The following is a 27,150-nucleotide window of genomic DNA, read 5'->3' on the forward strand; positions in this document are numbered from 1 at the left end:
AGCACACTTTTCAAATTAAGTTTATTGGATTTTTGTGAAGTGTGTAGTCAAGCCTCCTTCTGCTCCTTAGATAAAGGGTTTGCAACTAGAGCAGCTTGATTTGTGTTGGATGCAAAATAGCATTTGCTTCCTCTGGCTCTGAAATGTAGTTGGAAGGAGACTGACCAGCCACTGTATGCAGCAAGGGCACCTGACAGATTAAGTTCCAAAAGACAGCATCCATTTAAATCTGCTGAGGACATTCAGGAACTGAGGAGGGAGAGTAATTACTCGACAGAAACACAAGCTAAGGCAATCATGGGCTACATCGAAGTTACTACCAATTTTTTCCAAAGCTGAGAATACATTTAAAATAAGGAAAGATAGTTGTGTCTTACAAAGTCCAGTGACTCTGAAGTGAGTGCAGAGAAGGGCAGTGGAACTGGTGAAGGGTCTGGAGCACACATCCTATGAAGAGCCACTGAGGGAGACAAGGTTGTCTACCCAGGAGGCAAGGGAGACTCAAGGGTGATATTTTTTCAGCCTCTACAACTGCCTGAAAGGAGGCTGTAGCCAGGTGGGTGTCGGGCCCTTCTCCCAGGCAACTAAAGATAGGACAAGAGCACACAGCCTTAAGCGGTACCGGGGAGGTTTAGGCTTGTTATAGGTAAAACTTGACCTAGCTGAATTAAAAATAAAAAAACAATATTATTATAGTGAAAAGGACAGTGCCGAGCCCGTGACAGGCACTGGGTGGGTCACAGGTTTGGCTGCTCCAGCAGAGAATCTCCTATGCTACATTGCACCCTCCCAGTACAAGAGACTTACAGGCATTATTTTGCTGCAGGCCGGGATTTCGGTGAATAGCCTTTCCTTTCCATTCAAAGTCCCACATATTCATAAAGTCTATTTTTTTCTGTGTTGAGCTGAATAATGCAGTGTCCGGGAAGCGATGGATTCTCCTGATGTACTGACAGGAATACAGTATTCAGATGTATCACCCTGGAAGGTTCCAGGGATCCCAGTCTTGGGTCTTGCCAGGAGGAGCTGATGGATCACTTTGAGAAATGACCTACCTCCGGACGGGCTACATGTATTAACTTGTAAATGAAGTTTTATCGGGGACCAGTTTCAATATATGGTGAGACAACCCCCAGTGCCGACTTGTGCATTTTCTTAATAATTTCAAATATTACATACATATCACTCTACCGGCACGAATTATCTTTATTACATATAACAGTCTGGACATAAGGTAAAATTTCTTCACAGAAAGGAAGATTAGACATTGGGATGGGCTGCTCAGGGATGTGGTGGAGTCACCATCCCCGGAGGTGTGCAAGCAAACCCGGGGCGGGCCGGGGCGGGCCGGGGCGGGCCGGGGCGGGCCGGGGCGGGCCGGGGCGGGCCGGGGCGGGCCGGGGCGGGCCGGGGCGGGCCGGGGCGGGCCGGGGCGGGCCGGGGCGGGCCGGGGCGGGGAGCGCCGCGGTTGGCGGCGGGCGGCACGTGGTGGGGCGGGCCGCGGGTTCCGGGAAGGGCCGCGGGTGAGGCTCCGCTCGGGTGAGGGGCGGGCGGCGTTCCCCCGGTCTTCCCGTGCCTGCTGCGGTGGCGCTCCGTTTGCAGCCGCTTTCCCAGGCGGGCGCCGCCGTGCTCGGGCCCGCGCCGCCGCCGAGCCGAGGGCGGCTCCGGGCGGGTGCGGGAGGCGGCGCGGCCCGGCCCGGGTCCGCGCGGGCGCTCGGCGCCGCCGTGCTGCGGGGTTGTTGGTGCGGGGAGCGCTCGGAGCTCTGGCGGGCGGCGGGGACCGGCGGCGGGCGGCCCTGAGGCCGGGCGGGCGGCCCCGGTCCGCGGCGAGCGCCCGGAGGCGCTGGGGCGGCCGCGCTGGGCCCGCAGGTGCGGCGGGATGGGCAGAGGGATCCGGAGAGCTTCCCGGAGCTCGGGGGGATGTGCCGAGGGATCCGGAGAGCTTCCCGGAGTTCGGGGGGATGTGCCGAGGAGGCGCAGCCCAGGCGCGGCCGGGCTCCGTCCCGTGGTGCCCCGTAGCAGGACGCGGGCCGTGGGTACAGAGTGGAACGCGGCGGGGCTCTGAGGCCAGCAGCAGCGCTCGCGGTGGAGTGAAGGTGGCCGAGCACCGGCTCCGCTGGGCCACAGAGGCTGTGGAGTCTCCATCCTTGGAAACATTCACAAAATTCCTTGACATGGGCTTGGGGAACTGGCTTCAGGTGGCCCAGCTTTAGCAGGAGGTTGGTCCAAATGAGCTCCAAAAGCCCCTTCCGACCTCAGCTGTTCCATGATAAAGCGCTTTCGAGTCAGTGACACTGTAGCACAGATTAAATAACTATTGCCATTCAAAAAAAGAACTTGCTATTTGTAGCATGCGTAATAGCAGAGCTTTTCGGTTTGCTGCACAGTTCTTACTTAACATTAATACAAGCTGAATGAATTTTGAACAGCAAAACTGAGCAAGGGAAGTTTTGTGCCATTAATTCCTTCCTTTATGATGCTTCCAAACGGTGATCCAGGATCATGCCACAGACTATGGAAGGAGTGCAGTGAAAACTCCAGTGAGACAGTATGTCATGCATACAGCAATTCCCCTTTTCTAGTACTTCCATTTTGTGTTGTGAAGTTTGGGTGAATTTTGGATGAAATGCTGGAAATACCTGAAGTTGTTAAAATCAAAGAGAGCTATTTCCTTGAGAAAAATTGCAGATAATGCAACAAACGTTTCAAGACAGTAGGACAATGAAAAGACCATTATTGTAGGAAATGTTTGTAATTATGTTTTTAAAACCATGTGACTTCTTGTTTTGATTTTTGGTTTTGTTTGTTATTTGTTTTTTTAAGCAAGCATTGCTAAATCAGCTAAAATGGTTTTAAAGAAGAAGAAGGAAATTCAGGTGGATGCGTTCTTTCTTGATCATCATCAGCTTGAAAAACTTCAGAGTAAGTAGGGTATTTTTTGTGAACTAATGTGTGATTTCTCTTGCCTTCTAGTAGTTACTGAAATTGATCTGTTTTTTTGCTTGTTATGTTTTATTTGTAGTGGTTTTGTTTAGTGAGTTTTAGGTGTGTTTGCTCTGCTGTGGTTTGTTTTTATTTTGTAATGACAATGACTTCTTATCATGGCAGAGTCAAAAAAAAAAAAACCCTTTAGAGCATTGTGGCTTTGATTTGAAAACTTTTTACTTTGTTTTATCTGAGGTAGGAAGGTAGTGGAAGGTCCTATTTGTATTCCTACTTGCAGGCCTGTAATTCAGTGATAGCCTGAATATGTGGGATCACCCTGAATTTCCAAGAGTCATAGAATGACTGAGGTTGGAAGGGTTCTCTGGAAGTTGCTTTCCCAGTCTTTGTGTAGTTAATTTGTTTTAAAACTACTGTTCAAATGGTGTTTTCTTTTTTGGGGATTTTAAAAATTTGTTTATTGAGACAGAGTTCCAGTGATATTTACTGTAAAAAACCCAAAAGTAATACAAGATTTGTATAATAAAGTTACTATGAGGGAGCACTGGTGAGGTCCCACCTGGAGTGCTGCATCCAGTTCTTGGGTCCCCAGTACAAGAGTAATATGGGCATGTTGGGGAGACTCCAGCTAAGGGCTAAAATGATGAAGGGCCTGGAGCATCCTTCCTATGGGGAAAGGCTGAGAGAGCTGGGACTCTTTGGCGTGGTGAGGAGAAGACTCAGGGGGATCTTAGCAATGTGTGAAAAATACCTGATGGGAGGACATGGGAGAGAGAGCCAGCATTTTTTTTGTGCTGAATAGTGAAGCCTTGGTGGTGTTCCAAAGCCACCTGGCCATGGTCCTGGGCAGCCAGCTCCAGGTGACCATATTTGAGCAGTGGGCTTGGACTGGATGACTCCCAGAGGTCCATTACTATTATGCTCCAGTGAAACTGATTTTTAAAAATTTTTTAGGAAAAAAAAAAGTGTTAAGGTGTTGTTAGGTGACTTAAGTATTTGTGGCACCAATGGGTTTACTGGAACTGGAAAAACCTCTAAGAATCAAACAGTCATTTCTTCTTCTTAGAAATTATGTGTTATTTATACTGCTTATTGTAATTACTTTATAAAAATATCTTATTCTCCCAAATGTAGGGTTTTCAAAGGCTGAAGAGCAAAATCTTGCATCTCTGCTTCTGCACTGTGCAGAGCTGAGAAATGGCATCCAGCAGATCCAGTGTATTAAACAGGTACAGTTTCACTGTTGTTAATATGGCTTTTGGTAACTCAGAGAGTGTCCTGTGCACTGTTAATGGCAAATACAGCTCTAAAATAAACTTCTAATGTTTTGTACGTTCCTGGAAACACAGAAAAAGCAGTTGCACGTGCATCAGGTAGAAATGTAGTTCAAGTACTTAATTAGCAAGAGCCACAGTTACTGAAAATGGTGGAAGGCAAATGACACCAAATTTACTATTTTGTGTGCTTTTTTTTTTTTTTTGTTTTAGAGGTATTCTTGGAACATTTTTTTGAACTTCAAGCTCAAAGGGAAACCGTGAAGAAGAGTCAGTTTTGTGCCATGTACTTGGATGAGAGAAGTCTGCCACTATTAAAAATGATATATCCAGAGTTTTTTGTTCAACATGTATTCTTTTGATTATAGATTGTGCCACTGGTGAAGCAGATGGATGAGAAATCTGCAGGTGATCCCATGGTTAAAGCTTGTTTGGATGTTTTGGGAGAGATGTATTTTTCATTGGGTGCAAAGAATCCTTTGAAGAAAGTGTTGGCAAGGTAAAAGATTCAGTAGTTAGCCTTTATTTTTTATTTTTTTTGTTTTCCTTATCTCTAAGTCAGTAATTTGTCATTCACTATAAATTACTGTAACTTAATTACTGAAAATTTGCAGTACTTAATATGTGCATATGTATTGTTTTTCTTTCTAAATTAAAAATCTTAATTATAAATAAAATATAGATAAATGACTTCAAAGTGAAGCATTGTTTTGGCCTATTTCATTATTGGGAAGACAGCATAGTGTGTAATTAGCAGCTTGAACTTTAAAATCCAGTCTTAGAACAGAAATTTAAAACACAGAATCTCAGCTTTGTCAAAAGAAGATGGCTGAGAGGAATCCTAACTAAATTGTGGCTTCTTGTGCCTATTTTATTGCAATTATTTTTTAATTGTACAATTAGTGTTGTATTTCTTTAGTGAATCTTTTAATAGCCTTAGAATTTTTTAGGATCTGGTGCTGAGCTGCCATCCTTACTTTGTCTGGAAACATTCACGGTCCTGCTGAGATGCACAGCTTCCACCTTGGATTTTGTTGCAGCCACTCCAAAGCTGGGCACCCGTCTGACAGGTCTTCTAGTTGCAAATTGAGACTGTGCATGTTAATTTTAAAACAGATTATGTTTTCATGCAGGAAGAAACATCTGTGTATTGGAGTTTTAGCTGACATAGATTGTGGTGCAGTGGATGTTAGAACACCTTGGGAAAACCAAGCTAAATGTGCTGTTTGTTCATGTTGCAGTTCACTGAACAGTCTTCCCGGACATTTGATGGTGCCAGCTGTGCAAAGTTTTGTGTGCTGCCTTCAGGAAGAACTGAAAACCACAGATGTGTATTTGTACAGAAGAGTGCTGGACAACCTTGCTTCCTGTATGGAGGACTTCAGCTTAGGTACAGTGACATCGAATGTTGTGCTGGTTAAACTTGCTCAGCACTGGTGCCACACCTGATAGTAATGTTTACAGTTATGTAAAATAGCTAGTGCTGGCTAGTACTCAGTACTTAAAATGTGTTTTATTTCCTCTAGGTAGAGCCTGTATTAAGAACCTGTTTGAAGAAGGTAAAGTCACATTTATAGTAAAATATGCTTCACTGCAGGTGTATGTGGAGAAGTGACATGAAGTAGGCATGAAGACCTATCAGATCTGATTTCTCTTGGTTAATTCTCAATAAACTATTATCCTTACATGGTACTTTTTTGTGAAAGACAAGATTTTGATTTATACCTTTGATTTCCAGGGCTCAGTTTTGCTTTACTGGGCAACCCTGATACAAACCTGAGTACCAGTAAGCAGTTGTGGTAGGGAGAGTCAATATCTCACTGGATTAGGCCGAGTGGGTTGGAAACTTGTTTTGTACCAGGTTGTTGCAAACCAGTTTGAGATATTGTTTTAGGCATTGCTTGTGTTTGTCTATACTGAAATACCAGTTTAATTTGTTGGTGGAATGGAAGAATCACCACTGTAACTATCCATTGTAGCTGGGTATGTGTGATGTATTGAGATGTATGTGTGATTGCTTTGCTGGAAATTTTATGTTCTATTTCTCTTATAAGTAAATTTATACCATAATTATTTTCACTAGTTCTTCAGTTTCTGCAGAAGTTGCTGTTTGACATACAGGAAGAAAACAGGCAAGTGAATTTAATAGAAGCTCTATTTTATCTGGTTTTATTTCACTCTTGCAAGATAATTTGGTTTGGTTTAAAATATCATTTTGATAGCCATACATTGATGAAAGATAGAAATACACTTTTACAATGATGCAGATTTTAAATAAAAACTGATTCTTTTCTTTTGTGGCAATATGATAATATAAGAGGTAAGGCACTGATACTGTTAGAGCTGCTACTAAGGGAGGCCTTTGACTTAAGGTTTTGCTATCTGAATTGTGGCTAAAGAGTGTAATTAATAGATGTAAAATTCAGGTAGAGTAAAACTCATGGATGTTCCATGAGTGCTTAATTCAGTATTGATATACTTGACATTTTCCAGCATTTCATTAAGTGAGGCAGCTTTGTTGTGGTTTCTCATTCTGAACTGAGAGCAGAAGGGTACTTAATGAAGTGTTTTGTGTGCTGAAAGTTTAGATATTTTCTGCCTTAATGTTAGAAGGAAGTCAAATCATAGACATGTCCCTCATACATGGAGGAACTACTTGAAAAATTAGAAGAAAGCAGCGCTGTATTCTGTTGGTCTTTTTGGACAGTTCCTGGAAAAGTTTAGCTCTGCTTGGGCAGAATCATGCAAATGAAAGTTTGTCACAGGAACCTGCAGAAAATGTACAGAATTTATCATTTTTGTTTGTTAATTTTATTTAATAACTACCCTTGAGTCTGCTCCTTGTTTTTCTGTAGTTACATATCTGATCAACTCAAGCAGTACATCACTTTTTACCATTAATTCTGTTTAAAGTTGGCTGAATGTGGTTTTCTGGGGATGGTGAAGAATGGTTTTAATTTGCTTTTTGTGTGCTTGCTTGTCTCTTTTCTTCCACAGGAAGAATCATGGAAATAGAATTGTTCAGACTCAGCTGATGCATGATTTACTGATAGCCATTAAAGTTTCAATGATGCTTATACAAAAATTGCAAGAAAATATCCAGGGAAGTCTTTGGAAACACAGTGAATCTTTTGTTTGGCAAAGTATGTGTAGCTTACTGAAAAGTTGCACAAACTTCCTAATTGATGGTAGGTTTAGTAACATTCAAGCTTAATATTTTTATTAAATTGTTGTCTTTGTAGTAAACGACCTGTACATATAAAAACTTAGTTTAACTTTCATGGAAACAGAGCTACTGAGATTAATGGGAATAGGAACAGTAGTTGGTTTTTTGGTGTGCTATGACTTGTAGATTGCAGTTTTAGAGTGTACAGTTTAACTTGTCCCACTACAAATACCAAGATTAATGCTGTTATTAATAATTCATAAACTAGCAGAAATGCTTTTGGGAGTCACCAAATGCCTGTGCCTACCAGAAATATCTACAACTCTATGAAATATGCTGTCAGAACTATTTATGGGCACACCATAATTGATAGTGTTTCCTGTTCATAGTAGAGATGTTTTTATGCAGTAGAATTTAACATGTTAGTAGTCTCTGTTACAGCCCTCCTTGCCTTAGTGGGCAGTCCTGTATTTTCTTCTGTTAATGATATTAGCAGTTTCTTACTACACTGGAGGATGAAGTTATTAATATATGCTGTCCAGGTGGACACTACGGATTTGTGACGATACAACTAACTACAAGTAGTCTAGCAAAATTCAATTGTAATTTTGCCACATAGTTCTAGCACACAGTATTTGCTGCATTCTAATGTAAAATATCTGTGCTGTATAGCAACGCTGCTGCAGACTGTTCAGACTACCTCAGGACTGGCTGTTATTCTCTTTACCAGAGCTATGTATGAACCAGCTGAGGAATTACCTTCGTTGGTAAGTGTATTTCTTGGCTGCAGACTGTGCAGTATCATGGTGTTGTTACCCTGTGCTATCAGTGTTGTCTGGAGGCTTTGCTGATGCAGGTACCAGGGCTTGGCAGCCTCTCTCAGTCCTTAGCTGGAGTATAATTCTTCTCTCTTTGCTATATAAAGTAGTAAGACTTGAGTTTTGAATTTGACAAACACTATTTACAAGAAATCTCTTCAGATCTTCTAAGCTGTGCACAAAACAGGTTTTCTGCTGTGCTGAGATGCTGTAATGGGCGTGCTTTTGGTGTTCCAGATCAGTGACTTGCTCCTTGGGACAGTGGAACACTCAGGTGTGCCAGCGTGGTTTGTGAGGAGCTGTGGGGTTCTGTGCACAGCAGAGCTCCCAGACTCAGTCCTGCTCTTCCTTTGCCATGGAGCATTGGCTATGTTGGATTGGAAAAATGGCAGCATGGGTGAAAATGGAGAGAAACTATTATTAGATATTGCGTCAGTCTTGTTGTCTTTGAGTTCAGGGTAAGTTTGTGCTTTAATCTGTGTTGTTTAATTTTTGGGAGAAGAGGTTTAACTTTTTAATTCTATTTTTGCATGACTCCTATGGTTCTGGAAGAATATCTCTGATTTTTTCAGTGTAATGATACTAGGTTTTGCCACAGATCATGCAATATTTTTTATACATTCATAAAACTATGTAAATCTTAAAAATACAATGATGTTGCATATATAGTTCTAAGTTTCAGTTTTTTAGATGCATGCTAAAATTTCTTTTCTAACATGAATGGGATAAATTTATCAATTCCTTTATGGTAAGGGGTGTCAGTATCAGTTCTTATGTATATGTAGACAGATAAACTTCAGTTTCAGGACGTCACGTTCTCTCCTTCTGAAAGTTCAGAGGGAAGCAAAGTGTGCCAGTGAGTGGAATACTTGAAGTAAGATGAGTTTTAATTGTTTTTTTTCTGGCTGCCTACATCCAAGGGCCCACCAGCACTATTGGATTGGAGATTAAATGTGTATTCAGTTCAGCTGTTGATTATGCCTTGGAGATCAATTTCATGATCTTGTTTTTGCACATAGGTTACTCAGTTTTGATGGTTTTATCTGGCAATGAAAAGTTTTCCTTACATTTTCAAGAAGATCTAACAACATAATACTGCTCAAATGTTAGCAGGTGCATAGTAATATTTTTGTTTTATTGTTATGGGGCTGGTATGGCTCTTTTTACCCATTGTTAGGGGGTTTAGCTGCAGCCACTTAATAGCACATCAGGTAACTAACCATGTACTTGGCAACATCCAGTTGATCACTTCTGTGTTCATTCCTTTTCCTCCATGAATGGATTGAGTCTCCTAATCTGTTTTTATGTAAGGTAAATGAATGTGATGAATAGTTATTCTGAAATACAAAATAGTCTTTTTTTTTAAAATACTGATAAATGAAGGTAATGAAATTTTTTGTTTGTTCTTTTTAAAAGGTTAAAAGAATCCAGTGTGGCAACATCTTTGTCTAGAATCCTTGCTATTTGGACTAATTCAGCACTGGCTGCCCTTGTTTCAGCCTCTCCAGAATTAAAAATCAAACTTAATGGCAACTCTGATATAATTGGGAAGGTGCTGGAATACATTTATACACACTGGGACCACCCTCTGGATGCCATCAGACATCAAACCAAATTGATTTTCAAGAATCTTCTTCAGATACACCAAACTACCATTGCTGGATCAAATGGAAAATCAGACCCATTCTTTGCAAGGCTGATAAATCATTTACTGAGCTTGGATTGGCATGTAAAAGGGAAATATGCTTCTCTTGGCTGTCTGGTGGAGTGTGTGGGCACTGAAAATATACTGCAGTTGGACAGAACAATTCCAGTGCAAATCCTGGATGTGATGAGTGATCAGTCTCTTGCACCTTACGCTAGTGATCTTCTGGAAACCATGTTTACAAATCACAAGGCCCATTTTACTTTGAGTTTTCAGAAAGGCACCTGGATTGACCAGTGGCACAACATCTGGGTTTCTCCTCTTCTGCTAATACTTTGTGAAGGGAACCATGACCAAACTACTTATATAATAGATTACTATTTACCAAAATTGCTCAAATGTAACCCTGACAGTCTAAGCTACATGATAAGAATTCTTCAGGCCTCTGCAGATGCAAATCTGGGTAAGAAAATAAACTTTGTATTTTTAATTATGATTGAATTAAAAAAAATAATCTTAACCACATGATTTCTGGTCTGTTATTATTGTTAGAATTAATTTGGGAGACAAATTCCAGATGCTTATTGTTGCTATTAGTATTTCAAAGTGAAAGTCATAATAATTATAAGAATGTCTTCGTGCCATGAGCAAAATCCGTCTGTGGGTTCCCTATGGTTCTCTTTACCAGGGTTTGTTAAATTTCTGTATTTTTGCTTCTATTTTCCTACATGGGTGTGTCCAGTAACAGATGCTTTTTTTCTTGTAAATATGTGGATACAAGATTTATGATTCTCTTGTTTTGAAGTAATTTAGTGTGACTCTAAAATACTGGCTTGTGAGAACTCACAAGGTCTTTTCTTCATATGAAACATTTGAGATGAAGGTTTTGGGGAACCAGGTGATTTAGAACTGGTTTAATCTATAGCAGCCCTGTCTTTTGGGATTTATGGAGTAGAAATAAAAGGGAGTGAGTCATATGTTGAAAGTATTGGGAGTTTCTGACAAGCACTGCAAATAGTACCTTGCGTGTATTAATCGAACTGTAATTATTACTGGTTTTCATTTTCTTTAGGTTCTTGCAGTACTAGAGGAGCTCTTGGAGCATTAATGGCATGCTTGAGAACAGCCAGGGCCCATGGACATCTGGAACTTTCAAATATCATGAGCAGTGGTCTTGTATCCACTGAGTGTCTCAAACAGGGTCTAGTTCATCAGCACAGCCAGGTAAAGGGACAACCATTTATGTATCCTTTAGAATAATTGTTTTGGTCCTGATTACTGTGTTGGTGTTGTAGTAAAACAAAGGTGTCATTATAGGTGTCAGTAACTCTTTTGTGGTGAACTTTTATTAAATGTCTTCCAGGTTTGCATTGATGCTTTAGGTTTACTTTGTGAAACCCATCGTACTACAGAAATTGTGTCTCTGGAAGAAATGCAGCTAATTCTATTTTTTATGATGTATAACTTGAACAGCCAATCTCCTTCTGTAAGGCAACAGATTGTTTCTCTGCTGAGAAAGGTAATTTCAAACTATGAGCCATGTCTGATGTGCCTCTTATGTTAGCTATAACGCCATTTTTAAAGAAATAACTATGTTGTGAAGTTGCTCATTGGAAAGAGTAAAAGCTCTAAGACCAGGAGCATGCTTTATGTATTACCCAATTGAATGGTGTTAAGTCATCACAGGCAAGGATGGCTTAAACAAAATATTAAGTGGCAGAGGCAGGTTAACTTCATGGGGCATGGTGTTGCTTGACCTGCCATCACCTGCACACTTTGCCAATATCAAAGCAATGTGCCCTGGAGTCAGTAGTGAACCCTGTGTTGCCTTTGCTGGGGCCTAAAGCTGTGCTTACATGGGCTTGTCACACCTCAGGCAAATTCAGTCACTTCATCACCCTCAGAAACCTGACCTGGGAAACAAAGTAGAATATTCACTCTGATGTGGCTGTGCCATTACAGCCTGCAGGGAATGAGCCCCTCCATCTGGTAGAAGTTGCCAAAGTCACATGTAGCTCATGGGTAAAATGAGGAACCATTTATTTATAAAGAACATCTTGGAAGATGTTTATGGCAAAAGAAGGCAGTTTGGAAGGAGAAAATAATTAATTTGAGAAGGGGGAAAAATGAGGGATTCGGTTTGGCAAAAACAAAAGAGAAATCCCATCTTTTTCTTACCTAGTGCAGACTGAGGAGCATGAGATGGAAAAGTTGTGCTAGATGGGAGTGTGATAAGAAAGGAAATAGTACTTATGGGTAGTAAAATAGGTGGAGGAAGCACTTCTGAAGTGAGTCACTCTTAAGAGACACTGAGGCTGTAGAAATTACCTGCATTGAGTTTTTTATAGATGAACACACTTCCACAGAAAATGAGGTAGGAGGAGAAGACTTGGCATGAATTTAAGGAGGGAGATGGAAGAAGGTTTTGGAGATATAGTAGGAGGAGAGAAACAATTGGTTACAAGAGGTGGGAAGCAAAACCTTGGGTTTGGAGTGGAGAAGGAAGGATCTCTTCTGTGTTATGCTGTATGGAAATTTCCTAAAAATTACAAGCAGTGTGCTTTGGAAAGTAAGCTGAAAATCGACCTTTTCCTTATTTCACTGTCAATGATTCTTGTCTTACCTATTTTTTCTCTTGTTTTAAAAGTTATTTTGCAGGATACAAGAAAGTTCTCAAGTACTTTATAAATTGGAGCAAAATAAAACCAAGCAAGAGTTAGTTGAGAAGTCAACTAAAATGCTTCCTTTGAGGATTTTGCAGCAATACAAAGTAAGTAGACTGCTAGAGATGCAAGTAATAGAGGTGGTATAGCATTTCTGAGAGTTCATTGTTGCTGAACACCACTGGGTAAGTTAAGCTCTGTGTGTGTGTTAGGCAATAGTGCAGTGCAGAAGGAAAAAGCCTGTAAAGCCAAACTGTGCTGGGGAGCTTGTCCACTTTGATGTACTTGTGCAAGTTTATTTTGACTAAATATGCTCTTGTTGATGAACTGAATGCCCATTGGTATTTGGAGCGTGTCTTTAAGATAAATTTTATTTGAACCAATAAAGGTTATTTTATGAGGGATTGCGCTGTGCATTGAAACAGCAGTAAGGAAGGAATGGCTGGAGATGCACCCTCAAGCCAAAAAAACAAAGGGTAAATGTCCTGTCATCTTGTCATCTGTTGGCCATTTAGTAGCGAGCTTTAAGTGATATGTGTTACTTGGACTTAAAATAGTGATCAGTTGAGCTTCAGTCTTTTTCTAGTCCAGAATAATCAGTGAGTGAGAGAATGAATGACAAGAGCTTTAGCATGAAGACTTCTATTGTATTTGTCTTTTTTATCCTATATAAAGGCTCATATCATCAGTATCTTTGTGTCAATCTGTTCCTTGAGTTCTGCTGTTCTTCATCAGCTAATTTTCAGGATTAGATATACAATGGGTGCCTTTTTGTGGGCTTGGGGAAAGGAAACTGTTGTATTTAAAAACCCAAATGATTGTCCAGCCTTCACTGTACTTTAAGAAACAAGAAACAGTGTCTGTACTGTGAATGTTGGCCTCCTGTTTCTCCAAAATTCACTGTAAGGTCATAATTTTTGGGGTAAAGCAGAATGTCCCAAGTTCAGTTGCTTGGCTTTTGTTTGTTGGGCAGCAAGTAAGGGGTCTTAATTTTTTTCTTATGATTTTTTTATTCCCCAGGATTTCATGTCATCTGTATGTACCAGACTTTTTGAGGTACTGTTTCCTGGTTCATCACACCCAACCAGGTTTTGTGCACTAAGTATTCTGGAATCAATAGCAGAAATATTTTCTGTTCCAAAAGGTATGAAATCTAATTTATAGACTTTGATAGACTGTAGGAATAGGAGGTATTGAAGAAGAGTCTGTTATGCTGGCTAGTCAGTTTCTGTCAAAAGGTATTCTTTCTTTAAAGAAGTTAGTTGTTTAAGATTGAAGTTGATTTTGATAGGAAATAAAATTGCCATCTTGCTAAATAATTTCTCAAAACCCTTTGATAAATGAACACATTAGTGTTATTATTATGTATTACTGCTTTTTTTAAAAAATGAAAAATTATCCTCAGTTGTTTATAATATCAGGTGAGAATTTTATAAATTGGTCAGTACTTCTGTAAAAGTAATTCAGCTGTTGTGTTCTGTGCTGTATTATGGTGCAGCTGTTTACATCCTCAAATTTCTGCCTTCTTTAAGTCAAGTCACCAGAATTTACAACTCATTTATATCTAAATTAAATCGAAAGAAATTGTAATGGCTTACATTTTAAGGGATTATTCCTATGACAAAATAACTGAAAACACTAAATACCAAAACACATTGAAGCTTTCAACTTCTTTTTTGAAAGGAATAATTTTCTACTATTACATACTTGCAGGAAAAGAGTTTTTGAACAAAACTAAATAAAGATTTTTTTTTTATGCTGCATTTAAAGGGAGTAAATGGGATTCTGTTTTTGGTAGTAAGTTATTTTCTAAGAGTATCACTAAGAGTAATTTTTTTAAAATAAGGTAAGCCTTTTTTATTCCTTATAATGGGAAATACATAATTTTAAGACCGATTAAGAGAAATAATATTAAAATAATAATTTTGCTAAAATTTAATGCTTCTTTTATTATAGCAAAGCAGAATGTGGCGAGAGTGCTTATTCTGGAAAGAGTTACAGCACAACTATCTAAGGCATTAATTTCTTTGAACAGGCCAGGCACAAGTTTTCCAGTTGAATCAGGAGATTGATTCTGCTCGTGTCCAAACTTTGATCCAGTGTTTTGCCAGTACTTTTGAGGAAGTAAAAATTCTGGCATTTAGACTTCTGATGAAACTACATGATGTTGCATTGAATTTACAGGTATGAACTTGAGTTCAGAGGGAGTAATTTTGTGGAATGTTCTGTAGTATACCAGGTGCTGTTGTTAGGTACAGAGCAGGAATCCTGAACCTTAGAAGCCAGTCCAAGTTGCCTGCAGTAGTGCCCATCACTAGCAACTTCTGTTTATTTCTGTACAGCCTCTGTCCTTACCTAAGGAGGCTTGTTTCACTAATGGACAAAGGAGTTTGGGAAGTTCATTGGGTATGACTGTGAACTATCAGAGAAGTAGTTAATGCAAGCCCTTGACTTAGCTGTGACTTCTCTTTGTAAATGATTGAGACATTTTGACTTGGTTACTCTTGTACTTTTAGGAAATTCAGCTCCCTATTTCCTTTAATTTCTAATTGATCTCAGGTTTCATTATCTGATTGGGTTTTTGATTTCTCACAAATTTTGCACTTTGAATTGATACTGATTTGTCTGTAGTAACTTGATGAAAATTTATTTTAAAATTCATTAGTACAGATGAACAAATACTGCTACCAAGTAAACTGTGCTTCTCTTTAATGTCCATTAGCAGATAAAACACATTAACTTGAAAAAAATATTTCCTGTGAGGTGCAGTGTAATTGAATACTGCTTTATAAATAGCTGTCCCCATCCTCAATATCTATGTAATTGTATCCTTGCTAAATACATGCACATGCATGTTTTGAATGTAAGGTCATCAGTGCACAAAATAAGTGTTTCTGAAGAAATATGTGCCAGCAAACTTAATTAAAAGCAGGTTCTCAGATTCCAGGGTGGTAAGAAGCTAAATTAAATCAATCTGGAAGTGCAATTAAATGAGAAATATTACTGCTTTGTGTGTTTTTTTTCAGGGTTCTGAAAACCTAGATCTTCTATTCCAAGCAGCAATTGATCTTAGCACAAGCACCAAGCCATATGATTGTGTCACTGCTTCATATTTATTGAACTTTTTAGTATATCACAAAGGACTGCAGCACACTGCTTTAGGAAAATGGCTTGAGCATAACCCCCAGGTGGAGGAAAACAAATCAGTGAGTACAGTGGAGAAAAACACTTTGGCAGGTAAGATTGTGGGGGAAAGGTTTTTTTATATTTGTTGAAAGGATGCTGCTCTTCCATAAGGCTTTTGGTAGGAGGCTTAGTAAGAGATCCTTATTTCTAACAGGATTTTAAGTATATTGTATTTTGCTGATAAGAAGCCATGTTCTTTAGCAAGATCTTACTCTAGTCCAGTTCATGTTGAGGCTGTTGAATATTCTGTAAGATGGCTTTTGACATTATTTTGACTAGTGACATTTGAAAGTGCTGTGAAGGCCCAAGCAGTGAGCCTGGTGAAGCTGAGTGCATAAAGGGCAGGGAAGAACCCTCTGCTTCCCCTAAGACCTCACTCACCCAGGGGGGAGGCAGCTCTAGTTAGTCCATCTTTGTTTCAATATTCAGTGTTTGTAATGCTGCCCCTTGGAGCTCTGTTCACTTGGCCCCATTTTTCTGTGTGATTTGCAGTCCTGTGAATACACATTCACAGTAATGAGGCTTTGTTAACAAACAGAATATTTTTGTTTGGTTTAGTGCCCCTGGATGAAAGATGACAGGGCTGTACATCTGGCAGGTTTGGCAAATTTGTTAACCAGGCTTTCTCTACCTTAAGTAATCTTCAGTCAAACTAAAACACTTAAGTTCATTATTTGTAATAAAAAAAATCATATAATTTGCAGTAAACTCACAATTCTATACCTTTTTGTGCCATTCTTGGCTTCTCTACAGATGCCTGTTAATTCTTTCTTGATATGCAGTGAAATAACAATTTTGAGACATGTCTGTGGTTGCCATGAGTGAAGATGTGTGGGTAACCTCATGTCTCATTGCTCTGGGGCATCTGCTGCTGGTGGTGATCCATGGTTCCTTGACAGGATCTGTAATTTGTTCCAATTCTGGCACTGAGATGTCACAAGCTATAAATAGAATTAACATAGGCACATATAGCCTTGAAAATCGGTCAAGTTGTTTAGTGGAAAACAAAGTTCAAATGTATAATTGTGAAGTTTTGATCTTTAATATTCTGCTGTACTCACCATTGTATTAATGTGGCTGTAAGGGTGAAGTCTGACTTGCAGTATAGAGTAGGTAACTCCTTGTGACTTCATCATGAGCTGTGTGATTATCCCTAAGCATAGGATGTAGGTTGTGCTTTTCACAGCTGCCATTTGGTTCAGAGAGACAAATAAAACTGACTATAACAAATACTGTTGGAGTTTAGGTAACTGAACATCAATGGTAACATACTTTAATGACAGAAGAGGGAGAAGTATAATAAAGGGAATTGCTGAGCATATTCCATTGAATTGTTGTGTACACAGGTTTTATTCCTGTTTCTTAAAGCATATTTGTTTCTTAGAAGATCAGTATATGAATGTTCAATGTAAATCCATGCTTTAAAATATTTTAGTTATCAAGCTTTTGTTGGTGAACGTGGAAGAAGAAATATTCCAAGCCAAGAAGTCTCTACTTCGAGCAGCAGCATCGTTTCCCATGTATGGGAGAGTGCACTGTATAACTGGGGCTTTGCAGCAATTACCCTTCAAGTAAGTAAAACATACTAAATAGGTTGTAACTCCATATTTTAAGCAAAACGTACTAAATGGAAAGTTGTAACTCCATGTTAAAGTTCAGTGGAAGAGTTGTTAAGGAGAACAGAAAATCATGTAGTATTATTTATAAGAAAATGCAGTACCTGTGGCTTTTAGAACTCTTTGATATTTCCTTTGTATGTGTTAAACTCAGCCTTAAGGCTTTTCAATCTCTATCCTATTTATAATTTTCATAAATATTGTTGCAGAAGTGTTTGTAACTTTGGTTCTTAAATATAAAATTATTTTTAATCCATGTTGTGTTTTGGTTTTTGATTTTTTTTTTTTTTGTCCTTAAGTAACTTGGCACTGGTGTCTGAATGGAAGGAAATAGTGACCAGGCTCATTCTGATGTCATACAGCCTCTCTGCTGTAGTATCCCCAGTAGTACAGAGCTCATCACCAGAGGGTCTTATTCCAATGGACAGTGATCCAGGTAAAGAACCAAACAGAATCCCAAAAGAATTATTTTCAAATCTGATGCTCCTGAAGGTCTCTTTGTCTTGCCGTCATTCAGAACTAGAGTGAGCATCCCTCCCTTTCAGTTTCTCATTTCATGTCATAAATTTTGGTCATTCTTTTAATTTCTGATAAAGTTTTCTTGACTTCTTCACTGTAAAACCCAAAAACATTTGTAGACTGTATTGTTGCATCTCTTTCAAAACAGGGCACTGTAAATTCAGGTTTTTTTCCTTGCTTGTTCTAATCATCATAGAACCTTATGGGTTTTTTTTTTAATACTTATAGCTTTCTTTTGTACCTATACACCCCAAATGAATTATGTCAGTATAAAGGAATGGAAGTAGGAGACAAAACTATCTTAAATATCCCTCTTGTTTAATATGCAGAAAGTGCAGGTCGCTTGCAGATGATTCTGCATGAGATACAACCACAAGACACAAATGATTATTTTATGCAAGCAAAAATTCTGAAAGAACACTGCAAAGAAGAATCTGAAAATCTGGTTGACCAGAGGACAACAAAAAATAGTTGCATGGAAATGAGAGGTAAACCCAAGGCTATATAAGTAATTAAATAAAGGTGTTTTTTATAGAGGCATTAATTTATGTGGATGATCAGTTGGAAATTACTTGCTTGTGTAACGTTTTGGTTCTCACCTGTCAGAAGCTAGTTATTGATGGACATGGCTTTAAAGACTAATTCACCGTGCTTCTGGAAGATTGTGGTTAATCTCTCTTAAGACACAAGTGAAAATTAGTTACTTTCATATTGGACTAGACTCTGTTGCCTTAACTGTACCGGCCAGGTGATCTTGAACACCTTTTCTATCAAGCAATGCTTCTAATGTATTTCTTGTTGAGAAGTGTTACTGTGATTTTCCTTTCCAGTCTACACGAGGCTAGTGGAGATTGATGCAATACAACTTGTTGCAAGAAATAACATAAGCAGAAACTTCAGCTTGAAAGATTCTAGTGGTAAAATGTTAGGGAGTATTTGTCTCTTTTAATGAATAGCAGCTATGAAACAGAAGCTCACAACAATAAGGAAATTGTAAACTTTTGCATGTTTAATGTAAGCCAGAATAAATATATAGGGTATCCGCACATTTAAAAATGTAATAGTTTATGCAAGCTTTTGAACTTCCTTTCCCCGGTTACTTTTCCCTACGTTTGAAATACTTTGGTGGGGCCGCGCGTTTTATTTCACAAGGGTGAACACGTGCAAGAGCCGCAGTGGCCACCAGGTGGCGGCGGCGCGTCACAAACGCTTCTTCCTGCTGGGAGGCGCCGGGCCGCGATGGATGCGGGAGTGGATGGCTGCCTGGGAAGGTGACCAGGTTAATGTTGGGAATGAATGCCTGCCTAGGAAGGTGACCAGGTTAATGTTGGGAATGAATGCCTGCCTAGGAAGGTGACCAGGTTTCTGTTGCTCGGTGTGCCAGTAAATAGGAGTTGTGACCAAAAGACTTCTACTCTTTACACTTCTCTGGTAAAATGTTTATGCTTTTTCCAAGTGCAAGAAATTAAAGCAACTGTTGAGGAGGCAATTAGGGTCAACTAGATTAAACTATCTTTTGGACAGGCAAGTTTAGATTTTTTTTCATACTTAATTCTCTTTTGTTGGACAGGCTAAGTGAAGTTTAAATTACACACCTACATCTGAGAACCCCGAGTTACACTATTGCATTTGTTGTCTTCTTGTTTTTAAGGCAAAGACAGGCAAGCATGTGACGTCACAGCTCAAATGGTTCTTGTATGTTGCTGGAGAAGCATGAAGGAAGTATCTCTGCTGTTAGGGACACTGTGTAAACTTTTGCCTTCACAGACTACATCTCAACCTTCAGAGGGATTGATTACTGTAGAACAGGTAAATAATTTTTATAATAAAACCTGCAATTTCTTCTTGAGTGGTGGTAGAGGCAGGGGCAGTTCTTAGAGGTTTTTCTCCTTGAATCTGTGTTCTATTTGGAAAAAGTCGGTTTCAAATTTCTTTTAATTGCCATGGTGTAAGGGTTTTCTTGTTGTGCTTGGTTATTATTAGTCCTGTTTTGATCCAGTGGTATTCAGATCCAGTGGTATGATAAAAACAGATAAATGAAGAAGTTATTATACATTACTAAAAACCTCGTTCATTCTAATTGTACTGGGTTGTTTATGAGATGTGTGATGTGTTTAGGGGTACCAGTGCCTGCCTGCCACCTTCCTGTTGTCTCTCTATCAGGATATATTAGCCACTAATCGAATTGCTAAGAATCTTCTAAACTGACTTCATATTCAAAGTCTCTTTGCTATAATTTTGAACTATGCATATTGAGATTCTGCTTAAAGCTCTTCCTTAATTAGTGTCAGTCAAGAGTTCTGAAAGTCAAGCATGCTGACTAGTCCTAGTCTTGTCTTTTTCTTATCTATTGCTATGAATAATTTGTATGTAATGTGATTGTATCTTTTTCCTCTGATTTTTTTAATATGAGAGATCAGAAATGTTTATATGCCATCTGGGTCTCTTGCAGAGCATTGAGTTCAGTGTTTACGAGAAATTAGATTACCACAGGCATTTATTTGGGAAATATTTTCAGTTTATTAAATTTCTGTTTTAATTGATGACCTTTTCATTTACATATGTTTCAATAAAACCAGTTTGCACAGAAGACAGAAATATGAAAGACTAACTACTCTTTAACCTCTTTTTCTTTCCAGCAGAAAACAACCAGTTACTTTTTCCTTAGGTGTTAGAACCTCACATTTAAAAATAACAAATAGTGTTATATACTCCAGATTTTATTTCTTATCTAATGTTGTGGTGCCATGGAAATAGCATTGGTGTCTTTATTCTTGCATTGTTTCCAGTCCTCATGTTTTCATCTGGTAAAACAGCTGTGCTTGTGTTGTTGCCGGGGTCTGGAGGGCAGATGAGAGAGCAGATATGCATTTCCACCATTGTGTTCCTTAATCTGCACCAAGTCAGGGGAATTGGTGTTTCAGAATGAGTCAGGTCTAACTGCAGCATCTCTGTTTTTGGAAAGCAGACATTGATGGGTGCTCTTTCAGAAATAATACATTATTAGGCAAGGAGTTGGACTTCCATGATCTTGTGGGTCCCTTCCTGCTCAGGATTTTCTGTGATTCTGTTACAATACCTTCTTTCCCTATAGATGCCTCTTCAGCTTGTTAATGCTTCAGATGTCTTCCTGTAAAACAGAATAAGAAGAATGCTAATGGACGAGGAGTCAGTTGGAAATCCTGATTTTCCTCAGGCTTGCAAGGAAATACACAAAGAAAACTGCAGGCATTTTCTCTGTGCTTTTTGTAACTTTGGGTCATTACCATGTGTTGTACAAAAAAAAAGGAGGGTTTCATCAGAAATGACAAAAAATGTCAATGCTGTAACTGCTAGGGCTTCAGACTTTTTAAACACTTATCAGTGTTGACAAACAAGCAAGTTGGATTTTGTTACCTCATGCATGTAGAACTTTTCTTTCAAGTTGCCCATTCTTTTTCTTCATCTTAGAACTATTGGAAGAGATGTAAGAATATAGAGAAGGAAAACTTTAAGAGAAACCTTGGTCAGCTTGCCTTGAGCTAGGCTAAGTCATTGTTGAGAAAAGTCGGGTAGCACTTCTTGGCCAGTGTGTGTCATGCTGTTGCAAATCTTGTTGTACCATGCTCCACATCTAGGTCAGTAACTGCATTAAATTGTGCCTTAGGGGATTCATGCTGTCATAACTTATTCGCCCAAAAGTTCACAGTGAGTGTTGAATTTGCTCACAGACTTCTAATTGGTTGTACCTGCTTTTTTAATGGAGCATGCAGATGGAAATAGTGTTTTACAGTGCTGGTGGGCATTAGGAGATGGCACAGCAGAACTGCTTCCTGGCAGGCAGCGTGCTGCTGGGGACTACTCTTTGCAGCAGGAATGCTGCCTGTTGTGCTGTGTCTGTGGAGGACAGATTGGCAGGGAGGCAGCTCCTGCATGATACTGTGTTGTTGTTTGTGGGAAGCTGAGACAGATTAGCACTCTCCTTGTATTTTGAGTAGGAGATTGGGTTTATGTGGCAGTCTTCAAAACATCAGCTATTTTACATGGTGGCCTTGCCTTTAGAAATAATACACATAGGTAGTGCAGAGTATAGCTGGAGGAATCTCTTTATTCAAATGCATATCATACTTTTCATCTTCCGTCTGATCCTTAAAGTCCAGAGATGGCACGCTTAGAACTATGCCTGTTGAGAAAATCAATATAAATAGTATCATGTAACCACCAGAACAACATCTAATGAACATTCTGTAGGCTTTTTTGTCATATGACATGGAAATCATGAATGCTCCAAGTATGAGGGAACATTTAGCTCTTCCTCAAACTCCTGTTTATCTCACCTGGGAAGTTTTAAGACAATTGTAGGAGATAAGCTTGCCAGAGCTGTGTGTCACAGTGAAAATAAACAGGCAGCAGAAGTAAAGACTGAGTTGTCCCATGGCTTTTATTAATCTTTTTGGAATATCTTTGAGAGAATTTGTCTTGAATACCCAGATTCTTGCCCTCAACAGCAAGTGTGGCCCTGTACATTGTTGATTGTTGAATTAGTAAGGTTCACCTGTTACATTCTAAATTTCTGACTAAGAACAGAGTTATGGTAGTACTGCTCCTAGCCTGTGAGTTCAGTCTGATGCAAGCTTCTAGTCAACATGGCTGTTGCAAGAAACTCAGAAGTATAAATAGTAAAGTTGGAAGTTATGTGACCAAAAAAAAAAAAAAAAAAATTCATATGAATTCTAGAAGCATAAGCGTGGTGCTGGGATGGGCTGGTAAATTGACTTAAATGTGTATGGATTTCTTGATTTGGTTTTGTTTACACACCTGGAGAATTGCCCCATCCATGGGTCAGATCCTTGTGAATAAAGGGCACTTCTCGTTTTTGGACTAGAATGCTGAAATGAAACTCTGTAGCTATATAAGCTACCTTAAAATCCACTCAGACATAACTTTTTTAGCTCAAATATCTCCAATTATTGTGTGTTTCACATTAGGTAAGTTTTAGCTGCAGAAAATAATATGTAGATGGTCTCATTTTTTTTTTTCATTTTTGCAATCTCATTGCTTGGGTGATACAAATTACTTAATAGGAAGCTGAAAAACCATAAAGGTAGATATGACATTAACTTCCCTGACAACTTAATTACTTGTCAGACTATTAAAGTATTAGAGTAATTGTATAAGTAACAGAGCAAGCAGAATTTTATAAGCAACTTGATGTGATTTTATGCATATTTTTATATAAAAGTTTTAAAGAAACTTTTTCTGGAGAACTTCTAGGAAAGACTCCTGAAGTAAATTTTGCCTAAGGGTATTAAGTATGTGCTATGCATTTTAAACAAATTATGTGGGAAGTTTGATTTAGACCTTGAAAGTTGATGAGAGCCAAAAGAAAAAAACAACAAACAAGACAGCCTATCCTTCTTGGAATGAGATTATGTAGATCTGTAAACTTCCAAATAAATTTTAAAGCTATGTGTTGTAATAGAGCTCTAGAAAATAAGTGAAAGTTTAGGTATCACATTTTCAGTTTTAATGCTTTTGAAAATAGCTCACATTGCAATTTCATCTTCATTTTAAAAATGTTTCTAATGGTCAACAGCAATTATTCAGAATTCTGGGACGTTAGAAATTTGTATTTATATGTATTACCTAATCTAAAGTAGATTTGTTTCCCTTTGGTACAATTTTCGGAGTTTGAATTTCATATCTTAAATATTTTTTAGAATTTTTTTTTCTGCTGTCGTGTTGTAGTTGGCATTCTCTTTGGGGTTTTGGCAAGAGCGTAGGCTAACAAGAAGGAATCTGCATTTGTTTTCCCTGAAAATCAGAGTTGTCCCTTTCTTCTCTTAAAATCTGACTATGTCCGTCACGGACAAATAACCAATTTCATGTCTTTTATATTTTTTGACTTTTGGAAAGAATACGGACATACCCCCTTAACCTAAAAAAAAGTGAGTATAATACTTGTTATCATTAAAGTAAGTGGTTGTCTGTTATAAGACTTGTAGTTGCTTTTTGATTGTACCAGTGATCCTTCCAACCAGGGGGAGGATTGTTGCTTTGAACTGCAAAATATTTTGCATATATAAATTATGTGTATGTAATTTCAAATGACTTTGTAACTTTTTCTTTCTTTTTTAGGTTAAAAATATTGGTGATTACTTTAAACATCATCTGCTGCAATCAAGGCACAGGGGTGCATTTGAATTGGCATATGCTGGCTTTGTGCAACTTACAGAAATGCTTTCCAGGTAGAAGATGGGCTACTTACTGTGTTTTTAATACAAGTTTTAACAAATTTTGGCATCAACCCTGAAGCTGGCTGTGCAGGCAGATCCTTGTTTTCATGTGGATTTTATTTAAGTTTGTAGGCATGATTATGACAGTTACATGATGTCTGTGACTTGGACTACAATACTTATGGTTAGAGATGGTGCTTAGGCATTGAAAAATGATATAGACATATAATGCTTGCTGCGTTTTTCTTCATTTCTGGCATGTTAGTTTCCTGAACAGCTCTTAAAAACTCTTGGGAAAAGTAGGAGTGTAGAGTTCTTCCATCTCGCTCCCCTTTTCTGGTCTTTTATGAAAGCATATGCCAGACTTTTTGTTTTAGCCAGGACATTTTCTTGGAAACTTCTGTTACCTGTCATGGAATTGGTTATTGTGACATTTGGAAGACTACCTGACAGTGCATCACAGGGTGTGATATGCACTCTGGCTTTTTTCTTTCCCCTTGTAACTTTATAGTTTCCTAGAAGAACTAAATGAACAGAATTATCCTGAGGTCTGGGCAAGATCACTGGAATTTCCATTACATGCTTAACCAGCACTTGAAATCAGTAGTTATATTTCTTTGTGGCATACAGTTTATATCCCATCCATGTTTTAATAAGACAAAATTTCTACTGACTAGGTAAAGTTTGGGGTGTTTTTTTAAATATGGAAGACCAGTCAGATTTTCAAATTGAAGTACCTGTTTTTCACACCTATGCTAGGTTAAGTATGCAGTGTTCCCCTTTAGCCCCACATCAGCCAGTTTGAAGTACAGATCTCTTTCTTCTTTATTTCATAATGGAAACAGTTCGGTGCTTTTAGTACAGACTGCTGGTTGATCAAGTTCACGGGGTGTCCCCTCAGAAAATCTTCCCAACAGAGCTGAGGCTTGGTCTCTGCTACAGGATACTGGGTGAGGCTGCTGCATCTATGTACCAGCACTGCAACAGTAATGGTATTTGACACGTGGTGCTGTTGATTCTGTGTGCCAGTGGGATGTTACACTGCATGCCATGGTTCTCTTGCTGATCTCTCTCTCCAAGGTACATTATTTTCTTTCAGCTGATAGCAATCTGAGGGATTTCAGACTGGCTTGAGGAGTTTGTTGAGCACTCCCTCAACCTTGCTTTATACTTGGTTGTTTACTCAAAGAGAAAAAAAAAGAAACTGCTTATCTTCTTGCCTGTCCATATATTTTATATACACTTGTTTAAACATTGCGGTGTTCTTCTATACCATGAAAACTTGGTTCAAGAAGTTCTAAGGTGATGTAAGTGTTCTCCTGTCAGTGTGAAGAGAGACTCTGGCCATCAGAGTAATACAGTTAAAAAAAACCCAAAACAACCAACAAACAGACCTTTTACTACCATGAGTCTATTTGGGAGGAGAAAGGAGGTAATTCAAGCAGGTACAGTCCCAATAGTGTGATCTGAGTCAATATGCAGGACTCTCTTGTAGCAAAGGCAAAGTAAAAAGCAGGGAATAATGGAAAACATAAAGCACACAGTCAGTTTATAGCAGACTCGCTATTTTTCTTTGATTTTCAGTTTTAAAATTTCTTTTAAAAGCTGAGGCAAATAGAGTAGAGCAAATCTACTCAGACTTTGGAAAAGTTGTTGATGTGTTTGTTGCCTCTTCTGCTTTCTGCTATTCTATTTAATGGAGCTCAGTCCACTTAACAGCAGACTTATGCTAGGTTGAAAAATGAAGAGCCAAACCCAAGAGAACTCTGTTTTCCTGAAAATTATTCAAACATTATGTGATACATATGTATCATCCAAAACAAAAGCCATCCAAAATTAAGGAAGTTTCCTTTTCTGAATTAGCAGTAGTCTGTTACAATTCTTTTGGTTATCCATACTGCCTAGCATTTTTAAAGTTAAGATATTTCAAGCAGAGCAAGTGCTCCTTTGGGAAAAAAGATTTATAAGAACTGGAGAGCAGCTCTGTAGAAGTACTTTTGTTTCAATGAAAGACAATATTTTCCAGGAACTACAGGTCTCAAGGCTTATATTTGTATTTAAAACAAAGGAGAAAGGAGACTGATACCAGAACAGGAAATGACTCTTTGATTTGGGGCTCCAGGGAAATGAGGAATATTTTGAGACTCTCCTCCAAAAGGGGTGAATTAAGTCTCGGTGAATACAGCTGCCTTTCAGGTCTGTTGATTGTCATGGAGTATTTCCATGTCCCCTGCTGCAGCTCCATTCTGCAAGTGAATCTCAGCTGGCCTGCCTCTCTCCATAGCTGAGAGGCTTATGGGCAGTCTTGAAGCATGTGTGTCAGAATCTGTATTAAGTTACTGCTGTGGCCACAAATGCCAGAGGAGAAAGCTTTTGTCTGGGGCGACTAAGAGTAATGTACAGCTTAGCATGATACCTTGTTGAACAGGCTTGAACTCTAGATGTGCAGAAGCATCCCTGACACTTGAATTTGTTCTTTATATATTGAATTTGTTCTTTATGTAAAGCACAGTGAAAAATCTGTCACTAAGACTGTGCCAGATCCTTTTCCCAGGCATCCAGTTGAACATAATCCTTCACTTATTTATTGCCAAGCACTTTTTTTAAACTTTATGCTGCGGTGTCTTTTATCTGAGCTTGCTTTTAGCTGTACAACCCTTAAACACCAGTCCTTATAAGAACCAAGAGCAGACTTTTTTTTCTAGACAGAATGATGGTATTCAGACCTGTTTGAGTTAGTGGTGAAAGAAAAATATTTCCTCTGCAGAGATTTCGTCCAAACCTGATGAAATTGATCTGTCTTGAAATTCAGATGTAAATTGCTGAGTCTGCTCTAATATGCAAGTTACCATTCTTCTGTTTCCCTGTTGATACTCCTTCTGGGAGTGTAGTGCTCCCTTTGTCATGCCTGCTTAATGTTGCCTGCAGCTGCACCTTCAAAAAAACCATACAGTTACATAACAAGCAACATTCATAGCAATGAAATAAGCAATATGTTTTTAAAAAGAGTATTTCCTGTCAAAGGCCTAGAGAAATTAAAAAAATGTTCATTTGGTCTGATAGCATGGTGGTTCAGGAAAGTTAGAAATCTGTTTTAAACTTGAA

At 38.8% G+C, this 27,150-nt stretch overlaps 1 protein-coding gene across 4 annotated transcripts in view; it reads left to right on the plus strand.

The window, feature by feature from the left end:
• The first annotated feature begins 1,440 nt into the window (after positions 1-1,440).
• Positions 1,441-27,150, plus strand: part of THADA (THADA armadillo repeat containing) — a 151,749-nt gene continuing 126,039 nt past the window's right edge. Inside the window, exons 1-22 of one of the 4 annotated variants that reach the window (XM_085577096.1) lie at positions 1,441-1,523; positions 2,824-2,922; positions 4,078-4,172; positions 4,586-4,716; positions 5,459-5,607; positions 5,744-5,776; positions 6,301-6,353; positions 7,219-7,405; positions 8,056-8,150; positions 8,439-8,659; positions 9,618-10,309; positions 10,919-11,070; positions 11,210-11,365; positions 12,494-12,616; positions 13,530-13,653; positions 14,545-14,693; positions 15,536-15,746; positions 17,131-17,266; positions 17,611-17,747; positions 18,160-18,318; positions 19,482-19,639; positions 23,948-24,057. In XM_085577096.1, the coding sequence (XP_085433222.1) occupies positions 2,847-2,922; positions 4,078-4,172; positions 4,586-4,716; positions 5,459-5,607; positions 5,744-5,776; positions 6,301-6,353; positions 7,219-7,405; positions 8,056-8,150; positions 8,439-8,659; positions 9,618-10,309; positions 10,919-11,070; positions 11,210-11,365; positions 12,494-12,616; positions 13,530-13,653; positions 14,545-14,693; positions 15,536-15,746; positions 17,131-17,266; positions 17,611-17,747; positions 18,160-18,318; positions 19,482-19,639; positions 23,948-24,057 (3,347 nt within the window). In that variant the 5' untranslated portion in view covers positions 1,441-1,523; positions 2,824-2,846. Of the gene's footprint in view, positions 1,540-1,848; positions 1,870-1,907; positions 2,220-2,823; positions 2,923-4,077; positions 4,173-4,585; positions 4,717-5,458; positions 5,608-5,743; positions 5,777-6,300; positions 6,354-7,218; positions 7,406-8,055; positions 8,151-8,438; positions 8,660-9,617; positions 10,310-10,918; positions 11,071-11,209; positions 11,366-12,493; positions 12,617-13,529; positions 13,654-14,544; positions 14,694-15,535; positions 15,747-17,130; positions 17,267-17,610; positions 17,748-18,159; positions 18,319-19,481; positions 19,640-23,947; positions 24,058-27,150 lie in introns of those variants that run through there. The other 3 variants (XM_085577097.1, XM_085577099.1, XM_085577098.1) reach the window with 3 other exon arrangements.

Source organism: Lonchura striata, chromosome 3 (genome assembly GCF_050655825.1).
Source record: "Lonchura striata isolate lonStrDom1 chromosome 3, ASM5065582v1, whole genome shotgun sequence".
NCBI lineage: Eukaryota > Metazoa > Chordata > Aves > Passeriformes > Estrildidae > Lonchura > Lonchura striata.